Source organism: Pholcus phalangioides, unplaced genomic scaffold (genome assembly GCF_987345545.1).
Source record: "Pholcus phalangioides strain wild (caught in Gottingen) unplaced genomic scaffold, Ppha-v1.0 ptg000008l_1, whole genome shotgun sequence".
Taxonomy (NCBI): Eukaryota; Metazoa; Arthropoda; class Arachnida; order Araneae; family Pholcidae; genus Pholcus; species Pholcus phalangioides.
Window position 1 is genome coordinate 3730238 of NW_028301601.1, and position 22936 is coordinate 3753173.

General features: G+C 37.0%; 1 protein-coding gene across 2 annotated transcripts in view; it reads right to left on the bottom strand.

Moving 5' to 3' along the window:
- Positions 1–22936, bottom strand: part of LOC149083506 (ATP-dependent RNA helicase vasa-like) — an 88790-nt gene that overhangs the window by 59689 nt on the left and 6165 nt on the right. For both annotated transcript variants that reach the window (XM_089234024.1, XM_089234023.1), the window contains exons 2-4: positions 22572–22628; positions 3450–3484; positions 2077–2138 (exon numbers count right to left, since the gene is read on the bottom strand). In XM_089234024.1, coding sequence (XP_089090150.1) covers positions 2077–2138; positions 3450–3484; positions 22572–22628 — 154 coding nt within the window. The remainder of the gene's footprint in view (positions 1–2076; positions 2139–3449; positions 3485–22571; positions 22629–22936) is intronic.

Here is a 22936-nt window from a genome sequence, read left to right on the forward strand (position 1 = left end):
CGCTTGAGCTTCAACGTTGGAAAACCCTGCCCCAGTCAATAAGTTCCTTGACTGTCTAAATAAGATCTCATGGATTAAGTCTGTGCTCAGATGACAAAATGTCATAAATCACTTTACCCAAAAATTCAGAGCCTTGTTCGTCAAAAACTTAGGTGGCAAAATCGTGACTTTCTTTCCGTTTGTGAAAAAAACGGCAGAAGCAAATTGTAGTAGTAAGCAAAAAGTAATAATATCGCATTTTGGCAAACTATTGTTTACAAATTTCCCATCCTAAAATTTTGAAAGTGACAATGTTGCCATCTGCACACAGAATTATATTATTACTCTTATACTGAGTTATGAAATTCTAAAAAAAATTAACACTTCAGCCATAAACAGACAAAAAAGCTAAATTTAGACTTATTTTAAGACAGAATGAGCTGTTGAAACTATATAGAAAAAGTATTGATAAATGTTCAAAAATAAAGTACTATCATTGAAAAATCATAAGAATTGCCAACAGTCAAAAGAAAGTTTGATATTAAGGCATATCAATAGACCAGCTTCATATTACACCCCTCCCCCCTCCCATATTCAGGTTTTCCATATTCATGGTTTTTCCCTTTATTGGAATTTTTTTTGGTAACACTCAGCGATCGTCAATCATGTGTTTTGCTTGTAAAATTTGAGTTGTGTTTACGATGGCTCTTTTTTCTACTGCAAATGATAATGCTTCGAAAAGGCAAAAAAAAGTTAAAACTTTACAAGAAAAATTGGATATATTGACTATGTACCATGTTTGGCAAAAGTATGTCAATTGCTGCTGTGGGCCGCCATTACGAAATCTACAGCAAGATATCAAGAAAAATGAATCTGAAATTCGAGCAGCCGTGGCTGCACCTCTGGCAGCGAAAACTTTGCATCACCTATGGGATCCATGTGTTTCGCATACAGAAAATTGTTTTTTTTGCAAGACTGCTAGAAAAAAGTATTCAAATTAATTGTAATATTATAACGGAAAAGGCTATAAAATTTCATGTTCTATAAAGAGAAGGGCAGGTGAAACGTATATTTCATCAGAATTTAATGCAAGTGAAGGTTGGTTTCATAGATAGAGCCACTCGCAACCCCGGACTGATGCAAAGCAACTCAATTCTGTCACCAAAAAAGAGGCATGGTTGTGTCGGAAAAAGTTAGCAAAGATTTATAGCAAGTGGCCCTCCTAGCCCCGTGCTCGCAAGTATCTAATCATTTGCATCGCTTTCCCCTTGAAAACAGCCATCAACTCGATGAAACGTACAAGCCATTTGACTAAAATGGATAGCTGAACCCAATAACTAAGGAGAAAAATTACACGTGTGCCCAGTGGCACATAACAGCCAAAGACCACAGCCTGGGATTTCAGTAGTAGTGTGGAAAAGACTTGTGGGACAAGTAAGAAGAAAAAGTCGGCATGTTGAAGTGGGAGAGATTTAAGAATGGTCTAAATAATTGATATGAAGAAGATACTATAAACCGAAATCACAATTGTTATTTCAGAAAACATCGCCAACAATCTCGCTGCACCCTTTTTTACATTCCCTTCTACTTCTGTCACTCTGCTCTTTCTCATGATATTTCAATAAAAAAACCGAACCCCTATGGTTTCAATTATTCGCAGAATTCCTTATTCACTGTCACCCCCTGGAACATAACCCCAGCAAGGGGTTGAGAGTACAGTCGGGTCTCAAAAAGAAATCAAATGTTTTGCAAGCTGCTACATTGCTGACAATTCAATTGCTAATTTTCTTTTGAATATCTTAACCCCAAAAACTTTTAGTGTCAATTTTTGAGCGAAAATGAAACAGGTTCACCACTACAGAGTTTGACCAATCAAATGTAGACAGTGGTAAAATCCCAAGTTGGGAATGCAATGGCCAAGATTTTTTTGAAATATATGACATCCATATTTGTTATGGGCATCTTTTTCTCAGCCACCTCGTTGGGCATTTTACCTGTTGTGACGTTGTATTTGTATATTTGTATTTAAAACATACCCTGTACAGAATAAAAAAAAATTATATTTATGAGAAGTTTTTAAAAGCTATCAATACAAACCTGGCTGAGGCAATGCATCATTCAAGGCAGACATGTTCCTTAACCCTCGTCCCCTGCCAATACTGAATAAGAATTTCTCTAAACATGTATAATATACAGACATAAAAAAACACACATTCAGATATTAAAATGTATCTAAATTTCCAGTCTGAGAACTTTCTATGAAGTCCCACCTTTTGTTGCTTCAATGTTACTTAACAAAACATGTTTGGTATAAAATAATACTCTACATTAACAAAATGTCCGTACACCAATTTCCTGCTGGAAGACGAACATTCTTTTATCACTATTGAAAAGGCTACTTAAGTTTTTAAATTCAACTCTATCGAACATCCTAACCTCATCCCAACTCAATCAACATTAGTCTTTTCAAAAGATCTCTAGACCTCTCAGTATTATTGCTACTGCTTGTCTTTGTGCTTTAACCCTTTCCGGCATGCTACCCTCTTAAGTTGCAGTGTCTCCAAATACCAAAAGCAAAATTTGGTGACTTTTCAGAGACTTTGGTTACATTTGTGAGCTTTTCTCATTTCCACGGCTCCCACTCAAAAAATTAGAAAAAGTATGATGGGGTACCCCTCTTAGACAACATAATCATAGCATAATAAGAATCTTATAGTGAGATAGATAGCTTTTTCTCAGCCCAATATATCAAGGAAACATTTTATTTTCTGGATATTCTGCTGCGGTGAACTCGGAAAGAAAAGTCATCTTGTCCCAGCAGACAAGATGACTTTGATTGATCCAAGTGATCTGGAAAGTTGCCTGGGCCTCTCAAGTGTTCTGGAACTGCGCAGGTCATGTGATCTGTGAATGTGCCACGGCCTACTTGAGATATCTAAAAATTTGCCATGGCATGCTTAAATACTATGGAATTGTGCCACCATTCACAACGATGATCTGTAAATATGCTGCTTATTTGTTTTTTTAAACTTGGGTTTGAGGGGGCAGGCCACATCAGATAACCCGAGGGCCACATATGATCCATGAGCCAAGGGTTTAACATAATATGGCTTAGAGGGTGCATCGCAATGAATTTTTTAAACAGAAATTTTGAGTTGTCAGCCTTCAAATAGCATTGAAATTGACAGAAATTGATTATAACATTGTAAAGAAATTTTCTTTCTTTTAAAATTTTAATTTTTAAAAAAATATTTTCGCATTAAAAAATTTGATCTGGGGAAAATACACGAGCCCCCCCCCATGTACATCTTTGATCCCACCAATGTGTGTTAGGAGGTGGGGGCAGAGTTGACAATTTTGCTGACAAGGAGGGACAGCCCAAAAATACCTAAAAAATTACTGCCACAATATCTGAATGGCCCCTTATTATAAAAAATACAGAGACTTGTGCAAATCAAAAGAGAAATTACCAAATTCCATTTTGAGAAACTGTGCTTCCGAATCCCTGCAAATAAAAATAGCAATGTTGATATTAGTAATTGATAAAGCTCTTATTATTGTCAATTACAGTTTCTCAGGACAAAGTACCATCAAAATGGTTTTTTTTAACTTTCCCCAACAAAAGTGATTATAGTTCGTATTATAGTGATTATAGGCCTAGTCACATTACAGAATAGCATGATTTGTCACTAGCTGCATGTCTAAAACTTCTCAACTGACTTTCCTGCGATTTGCAGAGTAACCATGTTTTTTGGCTTATCAGATACTGCTTTACTCTTGTAGATGGTAAACAAACTAATATCTAATGAGCAAGTATAGAAAACTGATTTGAGAGAACAAACACATTAGATTGTCTTGATGCTGTGGCTGTTTGTAAAAAATTATCTTCCCCCTCTCTCTAAATAAAATGTTATTTGACGCAATGGCAACAATTTACATTGTGTTTGTGACATCATTTTGGAGATGGTATTGTAGTATTATATCATGATATATATTGTAGTATTGTAGTATTATATTATGATATATATATATTGTAGTATTGTATGATATATATATATTATGATATATATTGTAGTACGATATTGTAGTATTGGTATTGTAGTTTACAATACAAATGACATTTAAGCAAAAATCATTTTATGTTTGAAACAGTGTATATTATATTTTACTTTTTTTTTTTTTGTCTCTTTATACTATAAAAGTACGAAACTCGTACAAATGAAGGTTTTTGAAAAAGATCTAAGTCACAAGAGGACACTGAAAAGATGAAGAAAATGTTTTGAAACAGCTACTTATGTATTTGAAAAAAAGAATTAGAAGAATTTGACTCAAGAAATATAGGCAAGTCTAGTCAAGTTTTGGTGGAATACAAATGTGCGTTTTTTTTTGGCATCGATTCTGAATTTCTAGAAAGAATTTTGTTGAAATAAGATTTTTTTATAGATAGATAACCTTTCTTGCTCTCAAAAGAGTTGCCTTCAATAAAAAAAAAATTAAAGCATGTAATCATGTATCTGGGATGACTATATGACTTGTATTTCCTGGGACATTCATATTCTCACGTAATTTTGGCCATACAAACTTTTGTTGAAAATACATTGAAAATAATAGGGCATTTTCATGAAAGCCTATTGAAATTTTTATTCTTTACTAAAATTATTTGAAATTTCTCACACATATACAACAAAACAGTGCACACAAAAACAAAATACACATACAATAAAGATGCAATATACAAATTTATTACCATTTATGTATTTATCCCAAAGGATAACATAATCCGTCTAGGGCATATTGATACTAGAGTATATATATTGGGGTTGACAACAGATCAATGATGTGCGGCAGCTCACCAAAGACTGTGGCCAACAGTTGCCAAGTGCAGGGACTGTGCGAGAGGATTTTTGTGACTCAACGCAGACCTGAAGATAATGCTGATTCAACATGTTATGTTCTCGATGATACAATAAAAGTAGATAGTTACAGTGGTGACCAAGACAAATGCAACCTTCTGATGACAAAGATGAAGAATCTACTCAACCGAAACCCAATGCGTGCAGCACCGCCGATGCCATTAGGATCAGGGTAGGACCTTTTTGTGATCACTATTTTGTTTGGTCAGGATAACAAATATTCTTATTCTCGCAATTATATAACTAGATTCGCATAATAGTCTGTATCCAAAAATGCCTAACAATAACTCTCCTAACCCTTCACCACCTGACCCATCACCAGAAAACTTACAAATTTGTCGCGTTGCCTTGAAACTCCCACCCATATGGCGGCAAAATATAAAGTTATGATTCATTCAAGCGGAAAGTTGTTTTTCAATATCCGCCATAACTAACGACTCTACCAAACTGAACGATTTGATCACATCCATCTTGATATCATTGGTCCTCTTCCTCCTTCTGGTGGCAATGCCTACTGTTTAACTATGACAAACAGGTTCACACGTTGGCCGGAGGCGGTCCCGATTCCAGACATCAGCGCCAAGACTGTAGCTCGCACATTCTACTCAACATGGATATCTCGCTTTGGGGTGCCATCCAAGATTACAACAGATCAAGTCCGTCAATTCGAGAGCTCCCTCTTCCTAGCACTGGCAAGAGTACTAGGAATTCAACGAATGCGGTCCTCACCATATCACCCGCAAGCAAATGACCTCGTAGAGGAGCTACACAGACCACTCAAAGCTGCCATCAAAGCATATAACACAGAACACTGGTGTACTGCTTTGCCCACTATATTATTACTCGGGGTTTCCGTAGCGTCTTCAAAGAAGATCTGAAAGCTACCACCGCGGAATTGGTATACGGTACTAGTCTCAGACTTCCCGGAGAAATATTCGATCCCACTCCGAGGGAAACATCAAAAGAACTTGTTGAGACTATCAAAGAACATTTTTCAAAATTACAACAGCGACCAACATCTTGTCATGGACCACAAAGTATTTTAGTCCAACCTCATCTAAAGGACTGCTTACACGTATTCATTTGGCACGATGGAGTGCAAAAGCCGCTTCACAAGCTCCATATGACGGACCGTTTCATCGATATCGATGTTCGTGGAAAAAAACGAGCAGTTTCTCTGGACAGACTGAAACCCGCCTTCAGACTTAAACGATTCCAGTCCGTCACCAACAAGAATTACCTTGCCTACGCCTCCCGTTCCTCAGACAAGAAAAACATGTTCCGGACGAACTGTCAATTTCCCAGACCATTTCGAACAGTAGGTTCGCTACTGCGGGGGGGGGGGGGGGGCGGCTCACCAAAGACTGTGGCCAACAGTCGCCAGGTGCGGGGACTGCGAGAAGATTTTTGTGACTCAACGCAGACCTGAAGATAATGCTGATTCAACATGTTATGTTCTCGATGATACAATAAAAGTAGATAGTTACAGATGTATATATAATTCAAGATATAATATTCAGTCATCATTACATTCATAAAGAGAAAAAAATTACATGTGTAAATTATTTAATTGCGTTGATTTTGTTTATTAGTTTTTTAAATTAGTGCAGTGATTTTTTATGATTTCATATTTCATCACTCAATCTATTATATTCCTTAGGCGCTACGTATATGAATTTTTGTATTATGGGTTTGTTTGGTTTAGACATAGGATATTCAATTCAGTGTCATCTTATTTGTTTCTATTGGTGTTTAATTTCGAACCAATCTGGATTTTTCTGAATAAAAATATTTTGTAAAGATAGAGATTATCTAAATCTATAAATCATTGAAACAGTCGTGGATTGTATTTTTTCAGATATATTATTCACAACTTTTCTGTGATTATTATACTTATATTTAAGTCATAATCACCGCACCCATACTGATATACAATATTGTACGACTGATAATATCCATGTGAAATAAATCGTACAGAGAAATTTAAAAGGGGATATATAATATTTTTCAAGCAGTAAATCATGTTAATATTTTTGTTTATTACTTCTTATCACCGCTTGAGACTTCCATTCAAGGTTTTTATTGAAAACGATTACTAGATAATTTATTACACACATCAGATTCATTTATTTCGGTGCAGCGACAATTGCATGAGCAATGTCCTACATGATATTGTTATTGGTTCTTATTATGTAATTGGGAATGAAAAAATTTAGTTTTATTCAGATTAAGTCAATTTATTATATTTTAGCCATTGTGAAATTGTCATATCATTTTAAGCGCTATATTTCAGGTTTAGGTTATCCAAAATGAAAAGCACCGTCATCTGCATAACTTATATTTCCATTCGTTTGTAAGGGGCCGTTCAAGTATTACGTCATCATCGATGTGGGAGGTGGTTTCAATTGCTTATTTTTGATAACAAGGGGGAGGGGGTTTCAGGGGTAGAAATGAAAATTTGAAAGGAAAAATAGGAAAACCATTGACAAAAAATAGGAAAAAAATAGGAGGGGAAAAACTGAATTCCTAAATTAGTGATATTTAATAATGTTATGCCATTGAGATTCACACTTTGTATATTTTAATTATAGTATTATCTACCGATATTTTAAGAAACCCAAGTTCTCACTAACAAATTCAAAAATTTTTAATTTACACAAAATGTGGTATCGAAAACAATGTTAATAGCAAAACTAAAGAAATTCAAATTTCTACTGTTACTTTAAAAAGTCCAATTAATGATCGTGATCCATTTTTCCCAGGGAAAGAAAAAACCTGTCTAGATGACATAGAAATGTAACACATGCATGCTTAACGCATTGACCACGGGCCGAATGTGACCCCGGAGTCATCTGTTGAGGCCCAAAGCTTCAAACCTAATTTGGCAAAAAATGAACTAAGTGACACATTTCCAGATCGTTCAAGAATCTGCAGCACAGTTTCAGGTCATTCAAGTGGCTCGCGTCACAGTTCCAGATTGCTCAAGTTACCCGAGCCGATGTTCCACTTCACTTAAGTGACCCCATGGTATATTCCTAGATCAATAGAGTAACCTGTGATATTGCTCATCTACACTTAAGTGACTCACGGCAGAGTTCTAGACCACTCAAGTGACCAGTGTATATTTACACATCATTCAAGTGACCCGTTGCATATTCTCTGATGAGAAAATATGTTGCAGCATATTTACAGATCACCACGGCACAGTTCCAGAGCACTCAATCGACCCATGAAACTTTTAAAGATCACTCAAGTAACCTGCTCCACAGTTCCACATTCTTTAAGTGTGCTGCGGCACATTCCTAGATCATTTAGGTGACCTGCAGAAAATTTACAGATCACTGCGGCAGTTTCAGAGTACTCAACTAACCCAGAAATATTTACAGGTCAGCTTCAGTGCCCCGCGACACATTTCAAAATTAATGAAATGGCCCACACTCTACTGAATGTTGAACACCCTTGATGTAACACCTTCTGGAATTACACTACACCCGAAAGATACAGCGATTAGAATGGCCTGCATATATTTATGAATGTCTGGTTTTTTTCAGAGACACACATCTTCTTAACACACATGCTAACCTGTGGCTCACGAACGATCATAAAATCATTTAAGTGGGACACATTTCCAGATTACTTCAGTGGCTTGCAGCACACTTCTAGATATAAGCTGCCAACAGCATATATCCAGATCACCTAAGTGACCTCATGCATATTTCCACATCACCTAAGTGACCTCATGCATATTTCCACATCACCTAAGTGACCTAATGCATATTTCCAGATCACCTAAGTGACCTAATGCATATTTCCAGATCACCTAAGTGACCTAATGCATATTTCCAGATCACTTGAGCAAACAGCGGCAAACCCCCCAGTTCACTTAAGTGGCACGTAGTTCAGTTGCAGATTACTTTAAGTGGCTGGAGGCACATTTGATCATTTGAGTGGCCCTCTGCATGCTTCGAAATCACTTCAGTCGCTCGCAGCACACAGATCACCTAATGGTCTGCGATACATTAACACTTCAAGTGGCAAAATGCATTTTTCTATAAATTATTTAAGTGGCGCTCTGGACATTTCCAGACCACCAAAGTGGCCTGCTATACACTTTCAGATCATTCAAGTGACTTGTGACATTTCCTGATGACTCAAGCAACCCGTGGCACACTTTCAGACCATCTGAATGACTCATGGCACATTTGAACTGATTCAAAAACGTGTGGTGGGTCACTTGATTAAGTGATCTAGAACAGCACCGCCGGTTATTTGTGTGATCTGTAAATGTGCCGTAGATCACTCAAGCAATCTGGGAATTTGCAGCAGGCCACTTGAGTGATAGAGAAATTTGCCTCGGGCTGCTCAATTGAAATAAGAATTCGCCGTGAGCCACTTGAGTGATCTGGAAATATGCCGCACGTCATTTAAATGAGATATGAATGTGCCACGAGCCACTTGAGGCAGGCCACATTTAGGCCATGGTTTGAGCACACGCACGCTTTAAAATAAGGGGCCGTTCAAGTATTATGTCAGCAAATTTTTAGCCATTTTTGACCCTCCTCCTTGTCAGAAAAACTCCCTCTGTCAGCAAAATTTTGTCAGCGCTCTGTCCCCTTCCTCCTAACGCATACTGGTGGGATCAGAGACGTACAGGGGGGATCTGGGTTGGGAGCTCGTGGTCCCCCCCACAGACGATCAAAAATTTACTTCTTAATGCAAAAAATATTTCTTAAAAGAATTAAAATTTCGAAAAAAAATATCTTATTATAATCAATTTCTGTCAATTTCAATGCTATTTGAAGGCTAAAAACTCAAAATTCCTCAAGAAATTCATTGCAACCCTACCTCTGAGCCCTTGGTAATCCTTGACCCACGGTAAACATTTGGCCTGTGCGGACCAAATGTGGCCTGTCCTTCTCAAACCTAATTTTGTAAAAATGAACCAAGTGGCACATTTACAGATCGCTCAAGTGACCCGTCGCACAATTCCAGACCATTTAAGCAATCTGCAGCACATTTAGAGATCCCTTGAGTGACATGCGAGATAGTTTTAAAGCATTGGTAGGACTACCAGTGCGGTTCTACATCACTCAAGTTATCCACAGCACATTCCCAGATTACTTAAGTGATCCGCAACATAGTCACTTGTATGGTGCGCTGCACAGGTCCAGAGCACTTAAGCAGCCCGCGACACATTTCCAGATCACTTGGATCCGCTAAGTATTTAGAGACCACTAAAGTGGCTCTATAGGGGACTCAATAGGTAGGATATTAGTTCAGGTACCCACAAACTAGTGAAAAGTTTTATTCGTTTTTTGCGCACCGAGTAAGACGCCATTAAGGATATTTCATATTTTGATAAAGGGTGGTTGATGACGTAATCATCCAAACACCCCCCCCCCCCCATCATCAAAAGTCAGCAAATCAGAAATCACCCCCCCCCCCCCCATCGATGCTGATTTAATACTTCAATAATCCCTAACATAAAGATACCTGAAAGTTATTTTCTGAAGTTTAAAAATGTGGGTTCCGTCTTCCCCACCTGTAAAACCAGCCGTGGCTAGGGCTCTGTCACCTAAAGCTAGGTTTCCCTAGAATCAGGTTTTCTGTGCTGCGCACAACGTTAATCACCCAGTGCGACATGCCGTCTATTCATCAATATGAAAAGCAGTACGACTGTTTTCCTACAGAGCGCAATACGGCTCACGACAGCACTTTACGTCGGGCGTGATTTGCCAACTGCTTCTGGAGGAGTTGAGCGTCATTGTACCGTGCGTTTCAGCGATCTTCTCTTTATTTTCGCGTGTTTCTATTTCCCTTCCAACCGGAGCATAAAGCCAATAGAATAGCTGACGTCAGGGTCATATACTATATAGCCGTCCTGAGCTGATGCACTACGCTTGGAAAACACGTGATTATGTAACACATTTCTGCCAACGCGAAATGATCCAGTTCGGTTCACGAGGAGCAAAAAGCATACTCCTATCAAAATCCGGCTTCAGGGATGAACGCTCGTTAAGGGATCCCAGGAGAGAGAAACCTGTAGTCTCATAGAATCTCGTGTGGATGGATAGAGCCTGTTCTTCCCTCTCTTTTTTTTTTTTTGCCTTCTAATTTACGTGGTAACCAATCTACGAAACAGATTCACTTTCCCCACCAAACTTGTTTTTAGCACTTTGACTAAGGCGTGGAAAAGATGCGGTTGTCGTCGTCCCCTCTTCAGTGAAACTGAATTTTTTTTTTCTTTTTTAGTACAGAGTTGTGATGTGAATAAAACACGTCAAAAAGGGAGGGTTTTTTTCGGTTTTTACAATTTTGCGGTTTCTCGGAATTTTCGTAGTGAGATTTCGGCTGTAAACAAAAGGGGGGGGGGGATAAAATAGTAATAGGAGGAGAGAATTGCGATAAAAAAAGACGATTGCGGCAAAAGTAGGAAAAATAGGAGCGCTGCGAGGTCTGGGGTTTGGATAATACTTACATCAACCACCCTTTATGAAAATATGAAATATTTTTGATGGCATGTTACTCTGTGCACCAAAAACGAGAAAAACCTTTCGATAGTTTGGGCACTTGAAGTAACATCCCCCTATTGATAAGTGCCCTAGAGAGCCACTTTAGTGATCTCGAAATGTTTTGCGGATCCAAGTGCTCTGGAACTGAGCCACACATCAATCCGTAATTACAGGGTTCATACAAAATTTTCAAAATGAAAAGTAATTAGTTTTTAAGGAGTCATGGCAAACTTCATAACTTACAAGTTTTACAGCAAAAAAAGGGACGGGGCACATATGCAAATTTATTTTTAATTTCAAACATATTTTCCCTCTTCTCAAAAATATGGATGTAGAAGTGGTTCAAAAATTACAAGTTTTGATTTGTTACCCAGCATCATAAGAATTCATAAAATAATCAATCCACATACATGCTTTCTGTCGTCACCAAAGTGACGACAAGTACCTTCAAGTATTAGTCAAAAATATAACTCATAACAGCATCACATAAATTCTAAAAATTCTAAAAGTGATATTCATTCCCCCCACCAATTATTCAAAATAAAAACCACAGCCGACAAAGAGTTTTCTTACAAAATTATTTATATTTGCAGCAACTCTTCAGGGTTCATACAAAATTTTCAAAATGAAAAGTAAGGAGTTTTTAAGGTGTCGTGGGGCCACACTCCCTCCGAAAAAAAAATTGCACCCCTAAACAATAAAAGAAGCCCACAGAAAAACGAAAGAAGCCCACGCGTGAATTGATTTTCATTTTAATGTCTTTTTTCTTTAATTTCTATTTCAATGTTTCCAAGATTTCAACTTTCAGAATAAATGGGTAGGAATTTCAGCTGAAAAGGAAGAGATATGCCGTGACTGTATGCGCAAGTAACAAGCGACAAGAGAACACAAATTCGAACAGTAACAGAGCATAATTATCAAGATTAGGTATTGAGAAGTATAATAAGAAAGAAGAGAGAGTTGCGGTAATATATAGTATTAAAATGATTTAAAGAAATCGGAAGTGATGTACTGAGTTGGCAATAAATTTTGTTTTTATCTTGCTTGAGCTATGGTCACTTCTGCCAGAAAGAGATACAAATACAACGCCACAACAAGCAAAATGCCCAACGAGGTGGCTGAGAAAAAGATGCCCATAAAAATATGGATGTCATATTTCAAAAATACAGCAACCCAATTAAAAATGAAATTAATAAAAATTATTTATAACAATATATGCACGTGATAAAATATTATATAATGCCCATAAAGAATGGGCAGATGTTAACCAAATAAGAGTTAAATCAGTTTATGAACATAGCTATAATGGGAGGAGGGACAAAGCCTTCCTGCACCCTTTGACGGCAACACCTTTTTCTCTTCACCTCATATCTTGTTTATTTTGTCCCACTTCAGAGTGATATGAAAAGTGGCATTTGAAAGCACCAGCTTACTGTGGAATTTTACAATCTTAAAGCAACAAAAAAAACCAATGAGATTCATCTAGCGCCCTTCGAAAATGGGTCAACTTCCCTCATGAGGGTCCCCACCCCATAAGTACCACAAAAAATTATAATTCATATTCATTTTACCAACGACTAAAATCCAAGAGCCCCCAACCAAGGAGCGGGAAGTCTATGCAGATTTTTTTTATGGGCCCGATACATTGATTTATAGCAAACTTTTACTGCTAAAATTACAAAAGGCTGAAGCTGGTTTTCTGTGGTTCCCAACTTCAAGGCACGAATGCGAGCCGATCTCCACTTTAAAAAGTCTCTCCATAGAGAGCAAGAGACCTACAAAGGAGTGCAAATGTAATTCAATCATAACACATCACTAACTTCACTTCTGAAATATAGATGGCAGCACTGAAAAATCAAACACTACATATGCACTCAGACTGTTAAGCACACACACACACTTCCAGCACAACTCCCTAGATAGTAAACTGCCCATAGATGGTAATAGACCTGAGTTGTGATTGGTTTGAAAGAAAGCCGCCCCCCCCCCCAGAAATCTCTCAAACAATCTGGGAATGTGCCGCAGGCCGCTCAATTGAAGTAAGAATTTGCCACTAGCCACTTAATTAATCTGTAAGTGTACCGGCGCCACTAGAGACAGGCCACATTTAGGCCATGTGTTGAGCACATGTATGCTTTAAAATAAGGGGCTGTTCAATTTTTACGTCAGCAAATTTTCGGCAATTTCTGACTCGCCCCTCGTCAGAAAAAAAATCAGCAAAACTCTCACCCTCCCCCTGTCAGCGCTCTGCCCCCTTCCTCCTAACGCTTATTGGTGGAATCTGAATAGGGGGCTTCCCCCCAGATGATCACAAATTTATTTTTTTAATCCACAAAATATTTTTTAAAAGAATTGTAAAATTATTTTTTACATTTTCGAAACAAAATATCTTTAAATGTTATTATAATCAATTTTTGTTAATTTCAATGCTATTTGAAGGCTAAGAACCCAAAATTGCTCAAGAAATTCATTGCGACCCTACCTCTCTAAGCCTTTGGTAACCCTTGACCCGCGGTAAACATTTGGCCTGTGCGGACCAAATGTGGCCCTGGCATTATGATGTGGCCTGTCCCTAAATCTGTTTTTGTAACAATGAACCAAGTGACACATTTACAGATCGCTTAAGTGACTCGTGGCATAATTCCAGACCATTTAAGCGATCTGTGGCACATTAAGCGATCCCTTGAGTGACATGTGACAACGTTTTAGAGCATTGGTCCTGCCACCAGTGCGGTTCTACATCACTCAAGTTATCCGTGGCACATTCCCAGATTACTTAAGTGATCTGCGGCATAATCACGAATCACTTATATGACGCGCGGCACAGCTCCAGAGCATTTGGATCCGCTAAGTATTTGAAGATCACTAGAGTGGCTCGGTAGGGGACTCGATAAGGAGAATGTTAGTTCAGGTGCCCACAAACTAGTGAAAAGTTTTACTCGTTTTTCGCGCACAGAGTAAGACACCATTAAGAATATTTCATATTTTTCATAAAGGGTGGTTGATGATGTAAGAATCATCCATCCATCCATCCACTCCCCCCCCCCCCACGTCATCAAGTCAGCAAATCAAAAATCCCCATCCATGCTGACGTAATACTTGAATGGCCCCTAACATAGATACCCAAAAGTTATTTTCAGAAGGTTAAAAAAAGTGGGTTCAGCTATAGCGGCTGATCGGCTCGTCCTCCCCCCCCCCCCTCCTGTAAAACCAGACGTGGCTCGGGCTGTCACTTTTAAAAGCTGGGTTTTACTAGCAGGTTTTCTATGCCGCATGCAACGTGAATCACCCAGCGCGACACGCCGTCTATTCATCAATATGAAAAGCAGTAAGACTGTTTTCCTACAGAGCGCAATACGGCTCACGACAGCGCTTTACGTCTGGCGTGATTGGCAGACTGCTTCTGGAAGAGTTAAGCGTCATGTGCCACGCGTTTCAGCGATCTTCCCTTAATTGTCGTGTTGTGTCTCTTCCCTTTAAACCGGAGCATGCAGCCGATAGAGTAGATGACGCCAGGGTCATATACTATATAGCCGTCCTGAGCCGATGCGCCACACTTGGAAAACGCAAATGCGTTAGGTCATTATGTAACTCATTTCTGCTGACACGAAATGATCCAGTTAGGTTCACGCGGCGCAAAAAGCCTACTCCTAGGAAAATCTGGCTTCAGGGATGAACGCTCATTACAGGCTCCCAGGAGAGACTACACTGAAACTGAAATTTTTTTTTTTTCTTCTTTTTCAGTAGCGAGTTGTAATGTTAATAAAACACATAAAACATGTCAAAAAAACTACGGAAAGTTGTGACATTTTACGGTTTCTCGGAATTTTCGTAGTGAGATATTGGCTGTAAATGGGAAAGAGGGATAAAATAGGAATAATAGGAGAGAATTGCGGTAAAAAAAAAAGACGATTACGGCAAAAGTAGGAAAATAACAGGAAAAATAGGAAAGCTGAGAGGTCTGCACTCAGTATAGTGCGTAATATAGGAGGTTCGAGACATCGTTTCGTCGCATAAGTAAAAACTTAAAAAAACTTTCTCACCACTGGGCATGGGGGAATTTTTGGCTACTGGTTCAGCGGAGTGATGTCGTTCAACGGACCATTGATTTCCAACGCTGACCAGTTTGCGACATAGGCAGGAAAACACGTCAAAACTAGCGATTCGGTAAAAAATCGTATTTTTAGAAGCAAAAGCGTATAATCTTATTAATTTTACTAAATATGACAAAATCGTAACGGTTGCCAGGTATGCACAACCATTGGATCTTTCAATCCCATCCCCTGCTTTCACATTTCCTATTACAAAGGGAGAGAGTGGTTTTTTTTCTCTTTTCTTCCTCTTTATATTCGGCTGAAGCTTCCTCTTTATTTTTCTAGGCAATGCTATTCATCACCATGGGGAATGCCTATTCTAAAAAAGATCATCCCTTCAGAGAAAAAAAAAGAACTTTTTAGGAGTGGCTGCAAAAAGTAAGGAGTTATAAGGGCCCTTCCAGAGGGAAATGAAAAGTTAGGAGTTTTTAAGGAGTTTGTAAGGATGTACGAACCCTGAATTATATGTCGCAGATCATTTAAATAATCTGAGAATGTGCCGTGGGTAACTTGAGTGACGTAGAACCGCACTGGGAGCCACTTAAGTGCTCTAAAACTACATCACATGTCACTCAAGGGATCTCTAAATGTATCACAGATCACTTAAGTGTTCTGGAACTGTGTCCTGGGTCATTCAAGTGATCTGAAAATGTACCACAGGCCGCTTAAATGATCTGGAATTGTACCACAGGACACTTGAGCGATATGTAAATATGCAGCTTAATTCATTTGTACAAAATTATGTTTGTGAAGGGCAGGCCGCATCAGATAACCCCCAGGGCCATATTTGATCTGTGGGCCAAGGGCCTTTATGCGATTTCTTATTATATGAGCTTAGAGGGTGGGTCGCAATGAATTTATTAAAGATAAATTTTTTAAGTTCATAGTCTTCAAATAACATTGAAATTAACAGAAATACATTATAACAACATATCAAGGTATTGTCTTCTGAAATTTCAAAAAAATATTTTTTTGCATAGGAAAAATAAATTTTTGATCGTGGGAGGGGGAAACAACCCCCCCCCCCCTGTACGTCTGATCCTACCAATATGCGTTAGGGGCAATTCCATGTGAAACTGGACATCACGTGTGAAAAAAAAAATTCTTCTTTATTTCAATATTTTTATATTTATAGCAAGGGTGAAACATATACTTTCAGAATAAATCAATTAAAATGCTTTTTGTAAAAGTTTTGTTTCTATTTTTGGCAACACTTTCAGCCTCACTCCCTATTAGTGATTGAAGCACTTTTTGAAAGCTCACATCGTTACCACTTTTTTTAAAAGAAGCAAATCAGGTATGTAATTGTTATTAATTTTTGTTAATTAACTAATTTGTAATATAACTGTATCAAACATAAACCTTTCTAAACAAAAGCTTTGAAAATCAAGAGCTTTAAAACTAGGCTTCACTTTTGTGTAACATCAGTCACAAAATATTCCAATTGTTTCAATTGGAATATACCAATTGTTTCAATTGGAACATAAACAAAGCAACAAAAAAAGTTGACAAGTCATATTCTCCTTATTTATGTGAATAGTTTTAATATTACTGTCTAATTTTTTGAAAATATGTATTACCATTTACCCAAATTTCATTTAAAATGCATAACATCAGTCACACTTTCTTTTTATTTTTTTCAAGGTTTTATTTAAGGAAGAATATTAAAATGGCCATGACTGCAGCAGAAAGACAGAAAAAAAGAAGAGAGAAATTAAAGGAGGAAGGAAAGTATGAAGAATATAAACAAAAAAACAAAGTAGAAGCAGCTAAAAGTCGTAAGAAATAGAATGAAAATTTATCTAAATTACCAAAATCAGTACAAGCAAAAATAAAACATGAGACAAGACAAAACATTAAAAAAAGAGTGGCAAAATGCAGAGCATTAAAACGAAAATCAGATACATCTGTAAACCTTAATTCACCCTACATCAACTCCAGTGCATTGGGAAAGGCCACATCTCGCGCTAAACGATTTTTACCATCTTCTCCTAGGAGAAAAAAAGCAGTAATAAGACGATTGTTCCAAACAGAAATAGGATTGGAAACCACAGTTGATACCTCTGCAATTGATAATCAACCAATTTCACTAACTTCAGAAACAAGAGAAATGGTCAAACATTTCTATGAACAAGATGAAATAAACAGACAGGCTCCAGGTCGTAAAGACATAGTAACTGTTCATGAAGATAATGGAATGAAAAAGAAGATACAGATTAGACATCTGCAGTTTTCCATAAAAGAAGCATATGTCATGTTTAAAAAAGAATATCCACACTTAAAGATTGGAAAAAGTAAATTTGCTGCTTTACGCCCTCAGCATGTACTGCTTAGTTGCAAACTTCCACACAATGTTTGTTTATGTAAATACCATGAAAATTTCATTGCTGCTGTAAATTGTTTACATAAATATTTTCCACAGGTTCCTGAGTACACATTTGATTTCCCTTCTACTGATGGTCCAGCATCCCAATTCAAAAATAAATTTATTGCTTCTGCTTTGCCTGCACTACAAGAAAAACATCATTTGCAAATAACATGGAATTTCTTTGCAACATCTCATGGAAAAGGGCCTGTCGATGGTATTGGTGGATCTGTAAAAAGGCAGGTGTGGCAAGCTGTTAAGAAAAGAAGCCATACAGTTCAATGTGCAGGAGATTTTGTAAAAGCTGCTATTTTAACATCAAATGTTAATGTCTTTGAAATGACCCCAAAAAATTTAAAAGAGAGGATGGAAAAACTAAAGCTTAAGGAAATATTTGAAAATGCAGATCGCATTGAAGGACTGAAAAGTTATCATTTTCTTGAAGTGGTGAATGGTAAAAGTGTTGGAAGCAGATTCACAGAACTTTCCCAAATAGCTAATCAAAGTTGCAGTATAGTCAGTCCCATAGCATCTATTGGAGACTGGTATGAAGTTGAATATGATAATGAACATTTCCCGGGGGAAATAAAATCTATTGAAAATAATGAATATTTAGTGAATGCAATGATACGAGCTGGGAAGTACTGGAAATGGCCTCAGCATGTGGATGAAATTTTCTATCCTCAAGAGCGATTGATAAAAAAATTAAACCCACCAGAAGTTGTAAATCCTCGAGGACATTTTAAATTTCAAGAATTTTTTTAGATTTTATCCATATATTACCTTAAAAGTATTTTGAAGGACTTTTAGATACCTAAGTTTTACATACAAAAAACATTTTTCATATGTAACATCAGTCACGCAAAAAGTGTAACATCAGTCACACCAATTATTTATTTTTTAATTAAATAATTTCACTATTGTTTGTGATTTATTGATTGTGCACCTTTTATTTGAAATCTATTACATTCAAAAAAAAATTAAAAATGTAATATTTAAATACACATGAAGGAGAATATCCAAATGTTTTGAAGGTATTTTGACTCTATGTCTTTTTTCACGTAACGTCAGTCACACCATTTTCAATGGGCTCAAAGTAATAATCTTTTTCTCTAATCTTTTCAATTTTATGTTCCTAATATTGTCTAACCTTGAAGATATTGTATCATAAATTTCAAATAAATCAAGAAACTTATTTTTGTGTTATTGCAATTATTAACTTCTAAAAAAGTTCAAAATGTAACATCAGTCACTGTGGAATTGCCCTTAGGATTCAGAAGAGCAGAGCTGATGACGAACTTTTTCTGACAAGAGGGAGGGAAGGCATTCAAAAATGTAATGGCTAAAAATTTGTATACGTAAACTTGAACGGCCTCTAAATGTTATATATCATTTACCTAAATCAAAAAGAGAAAGAGTATCGCTCTAAGTACCGATCCCTGTGGGACACAACTTACTATTTGCTGAAAAAAATAGTTTCATTTTCAATTGCCTATTTTCTGTTTGTTGAGTAGCTTTTAAACCAGTCATGTATTTTTCCTCTTATAAATTTTATCCAGATATATTTTAAGGTCAATGCTGTCAAATACTTTACATAAATCCGAAAAAATAAGGGTTTTTTTTTTTTTTATCTTTATTGACATTCTCGTAAATGTATTCAGAGAGTTTTAGAACTGCCATTTGTGTTTTTAAGAAATTCAAATTGGTTTTGTGAAAAATAAGAGTTACGAGTTGAGGAAATCTATAATTGTCCTTTTCCCAACCTGTTCCATGACTTTAGGTATAATTGGAATTATCTATATTGGGTGATAATTATAATTAACTCCAGTTGTGAAAATATATATAGGTCTAACAATGGAATATCTAATTTCAGACGTGCCAACTTTTGAAATCCAGAAATCCGGAGATTCTCTCGAGGCCCCCCCCCCCCCCGACACTCACTCGTTCAAAAAAAAAAAATTTTTTTTAATAAATTAAGAAAAAGTTATTCTTTCCCCTCCCGCCCCCCCCCCAAAGCAGGTTCTGCATTGCCCCTGAGCAGAATATAATTCCATGTCAGTCTTTCCATGCGGAATAGAGAAATCACATCTACATACTGCTTATAAATTATAAGTGTTTCCTTTCGTGGATGCTATCAGTGATTGATAATCTTGGGTATATGAATTCTTAAAAGCTTTATATTTAGCTGTATATAGCTTAAAGTTTTATATTTTTCTTTTTGAAGATGTTTAATCGGAAGAAACGATTTAAAAAAATTCAAATTACAAAGCTGCAGACGAAAAAATGTGTTTACCGCACGGCTGTAAATGGAATACAATAACGATTATACAGGAATTTCGGCAACCAAGGTCATGCCCCTGATAAATGATTGCCGATAAACGCTACGAAAACTAAGTCTTCGCCAGTTTCTTAAATGCGGTCACAGAGACTTTTGCTACGGCTGCTCGATGGAAATGATTAAGGCTGTCCTCTATGGGTGTTTTCCTTAACAACGACTGTAATCATTGACGCCACAACAACGTGAAAGCTTGCGTAAAATCTAATTTTCCGCCAAAATCCAGAGAGCAGGAGGAAGGATGAAAAATCCGGAGTCTCCCGCCTAAATCGGGAGAGTTGGCAGGTCTAATTTTTTCAATAAAAAAGTACCTTGATTAATTGAAGTAATTATGTGCGATATAAACCACAACATGGTGTTTACAATTTTTAACATTCTGGAATTGATACCATCGTATATTCAATTGCTTTAAATAATTTCATAATTATATATTTGACATTTTTTTCTACTCGAGTAAAAACCATAGAGTTAATTTGGTTACGAGAAACTTATATTGGACAATGATCATTATCAAGGAAACAGTTATTTTCCGGATATTATGCTGAGGTGAGCTCGGAAAGAAAAGTCATCACGTCTCCGCCGGGACTCGAACCCAGGCCCTCTTGCATACCGGGCAAGCATGCTACCATCTACACCACTGGAGACACATGAATCTGCCTTCCTAATTTCACGCACTGTGTTGTGAGACGCTGAAGTAGAGGCATTAGTAGCCTCTTGGGAGGCAGATCCATGTGTCTCCAGTGGTGTAGATGGTAGCATGCTTGCCCGGTATGCAAGAGGGCCTGGGTTCGAGTCCCGGCGGAGACGTGATGACTTTTCTTTCCGAGCTCACCTCAGCATAATATCCGGAAAATTACTGTTTCCTTGATATCTCTGGCTGAGAAAAAAAACCATCTAAATGATCATTATGTCTCATTTTTGATTCACTTCTGGCTATATTGACAAAATATTCATTTTTTCTATCCCAATACCAAGATCTTCATTAGTGGATATAATTTTCTCTAAAATAAATTAATGAAGATTAAAATTCTTTTCCCAATCCTATAAACTATATGATAATTGACTTTAAATATTGTAATGTCAGCGTTCCCCCCCCCCCCATAATCCATTTAAATCTGCTGCTTCAATGCAACGGTGCTTTATTTTCTGCCTTTGATGTTTTTTTTTTGGCAATTTTAGCATTAATTGACAACTTTGCTAAGGGGCCATTCAAGTATTATGTCATCATCGATAGGAGTTTTCGATTTGCTGACTTTTAATGACAAGGGGGGAGTTTGCATAACCCTTACGTCATCAACCACCCTTTATGAAAATATGAGTTAGGATTCAGATGGGCAGAGCTGATGAAATTATGCTGACGGGAGGGTGTCAGCGTTTTGCGGACTTTTGCTGACAAGGGGGGGGGGTCAAAAATGGCTAAAAATTTGCTTACGTAATACTTGAACGGCTCCTTACTGTTGGCGTCATTTTTGATGACAATAGGAGATTCCCCATATTTTTATCGAGGAAAAATATGGTCAGCCTATATATATATATGCAACTGGCATTCCTTAATACAATAGTTTAAAATATTTTGAAGCAATATCTTAAGTGCAGTGTTTTACTGTCAGATTTCAGACGACATCTTTTCAAGCACAGAAATACCTCGGGTATGGGTACAGGGTTTAAGCTACGTCCACATTTTTTACAATCTTAGAATACGATAGAAGTAGTAGCCACTTTTACAAAAATGCATACAGGAAGTACAAAACAAGTAAGCATCCAACCATCAATCATTAGCATTGTAGCATTTTGCTAAAGCTTTTCCCTCCATTTTTGCGAAAAAGGAATTTTTTTATCTAGCTTAAATCCTGTATGGGTAACCATGTGCCATTTTGAACATTGTCTCATAGGCCTAATCATTATATCGTTATTACTCTAAACATTTTCACCTCAATGGAATATGGGTTTATAGGGAGATTTAGTTGAAAAAAGACAAATTAATCGAAGAAATTCAAACAAAAAATTTTTCACGCACTTATAAGCACTTGAAAATGATTATTTTTTTCAAGGACTACATTGATTTTTCAAAGACTTGAAAATGAACTTTCTTCAAGGACTGTACGAGCCTTGCTAATAAAGGTTTTTTTTTTTTACAATGACTGCCAAAATTTGGAAGAATTTATCAGAAGTCCAGGAGATATAAATTTAGGAGACTTGGCAACATGGAATTTGTCAAGATATATTTGGGGGGAAAACCCAATAAAATCATGGAAATGAATATTACTGAGCAAAAGCTTAAGATAAACAAAAAAGAAAAATCACAATGAACTTTGCCTCATTTAATCATGTGCAATCATAACAAAATGTGTTTTAATTTCAAGAGCTACTTACGGATGAAGTAGATGATAGAGCAACAGGTGGAGAATCAAATTCGTCATCCCACGTAGCCTGAAATAAAATGTTTAATTACACTATAAAATATCCTGTTGTATGACATTCCAAAATCAGAATATCACAATGTTTTCAGCATATATATTCTACTACAAGAGAACCATTAAATCCAGATATCCTGACATAACAGGGTTGGGCAGTTTCCTTCCAAAATGGAACCCCCCCCCCCCCCCACCCACAGGTTTCTTCTTGTGAGCAGAATCAAATATCTCTCATAATTTTCCCTCAATAATTTGTCATATAAGTCAGAATTTAGGCTTTAGATATGGAAAATGTATATTTTTATAACATTACGTAAATTTAAT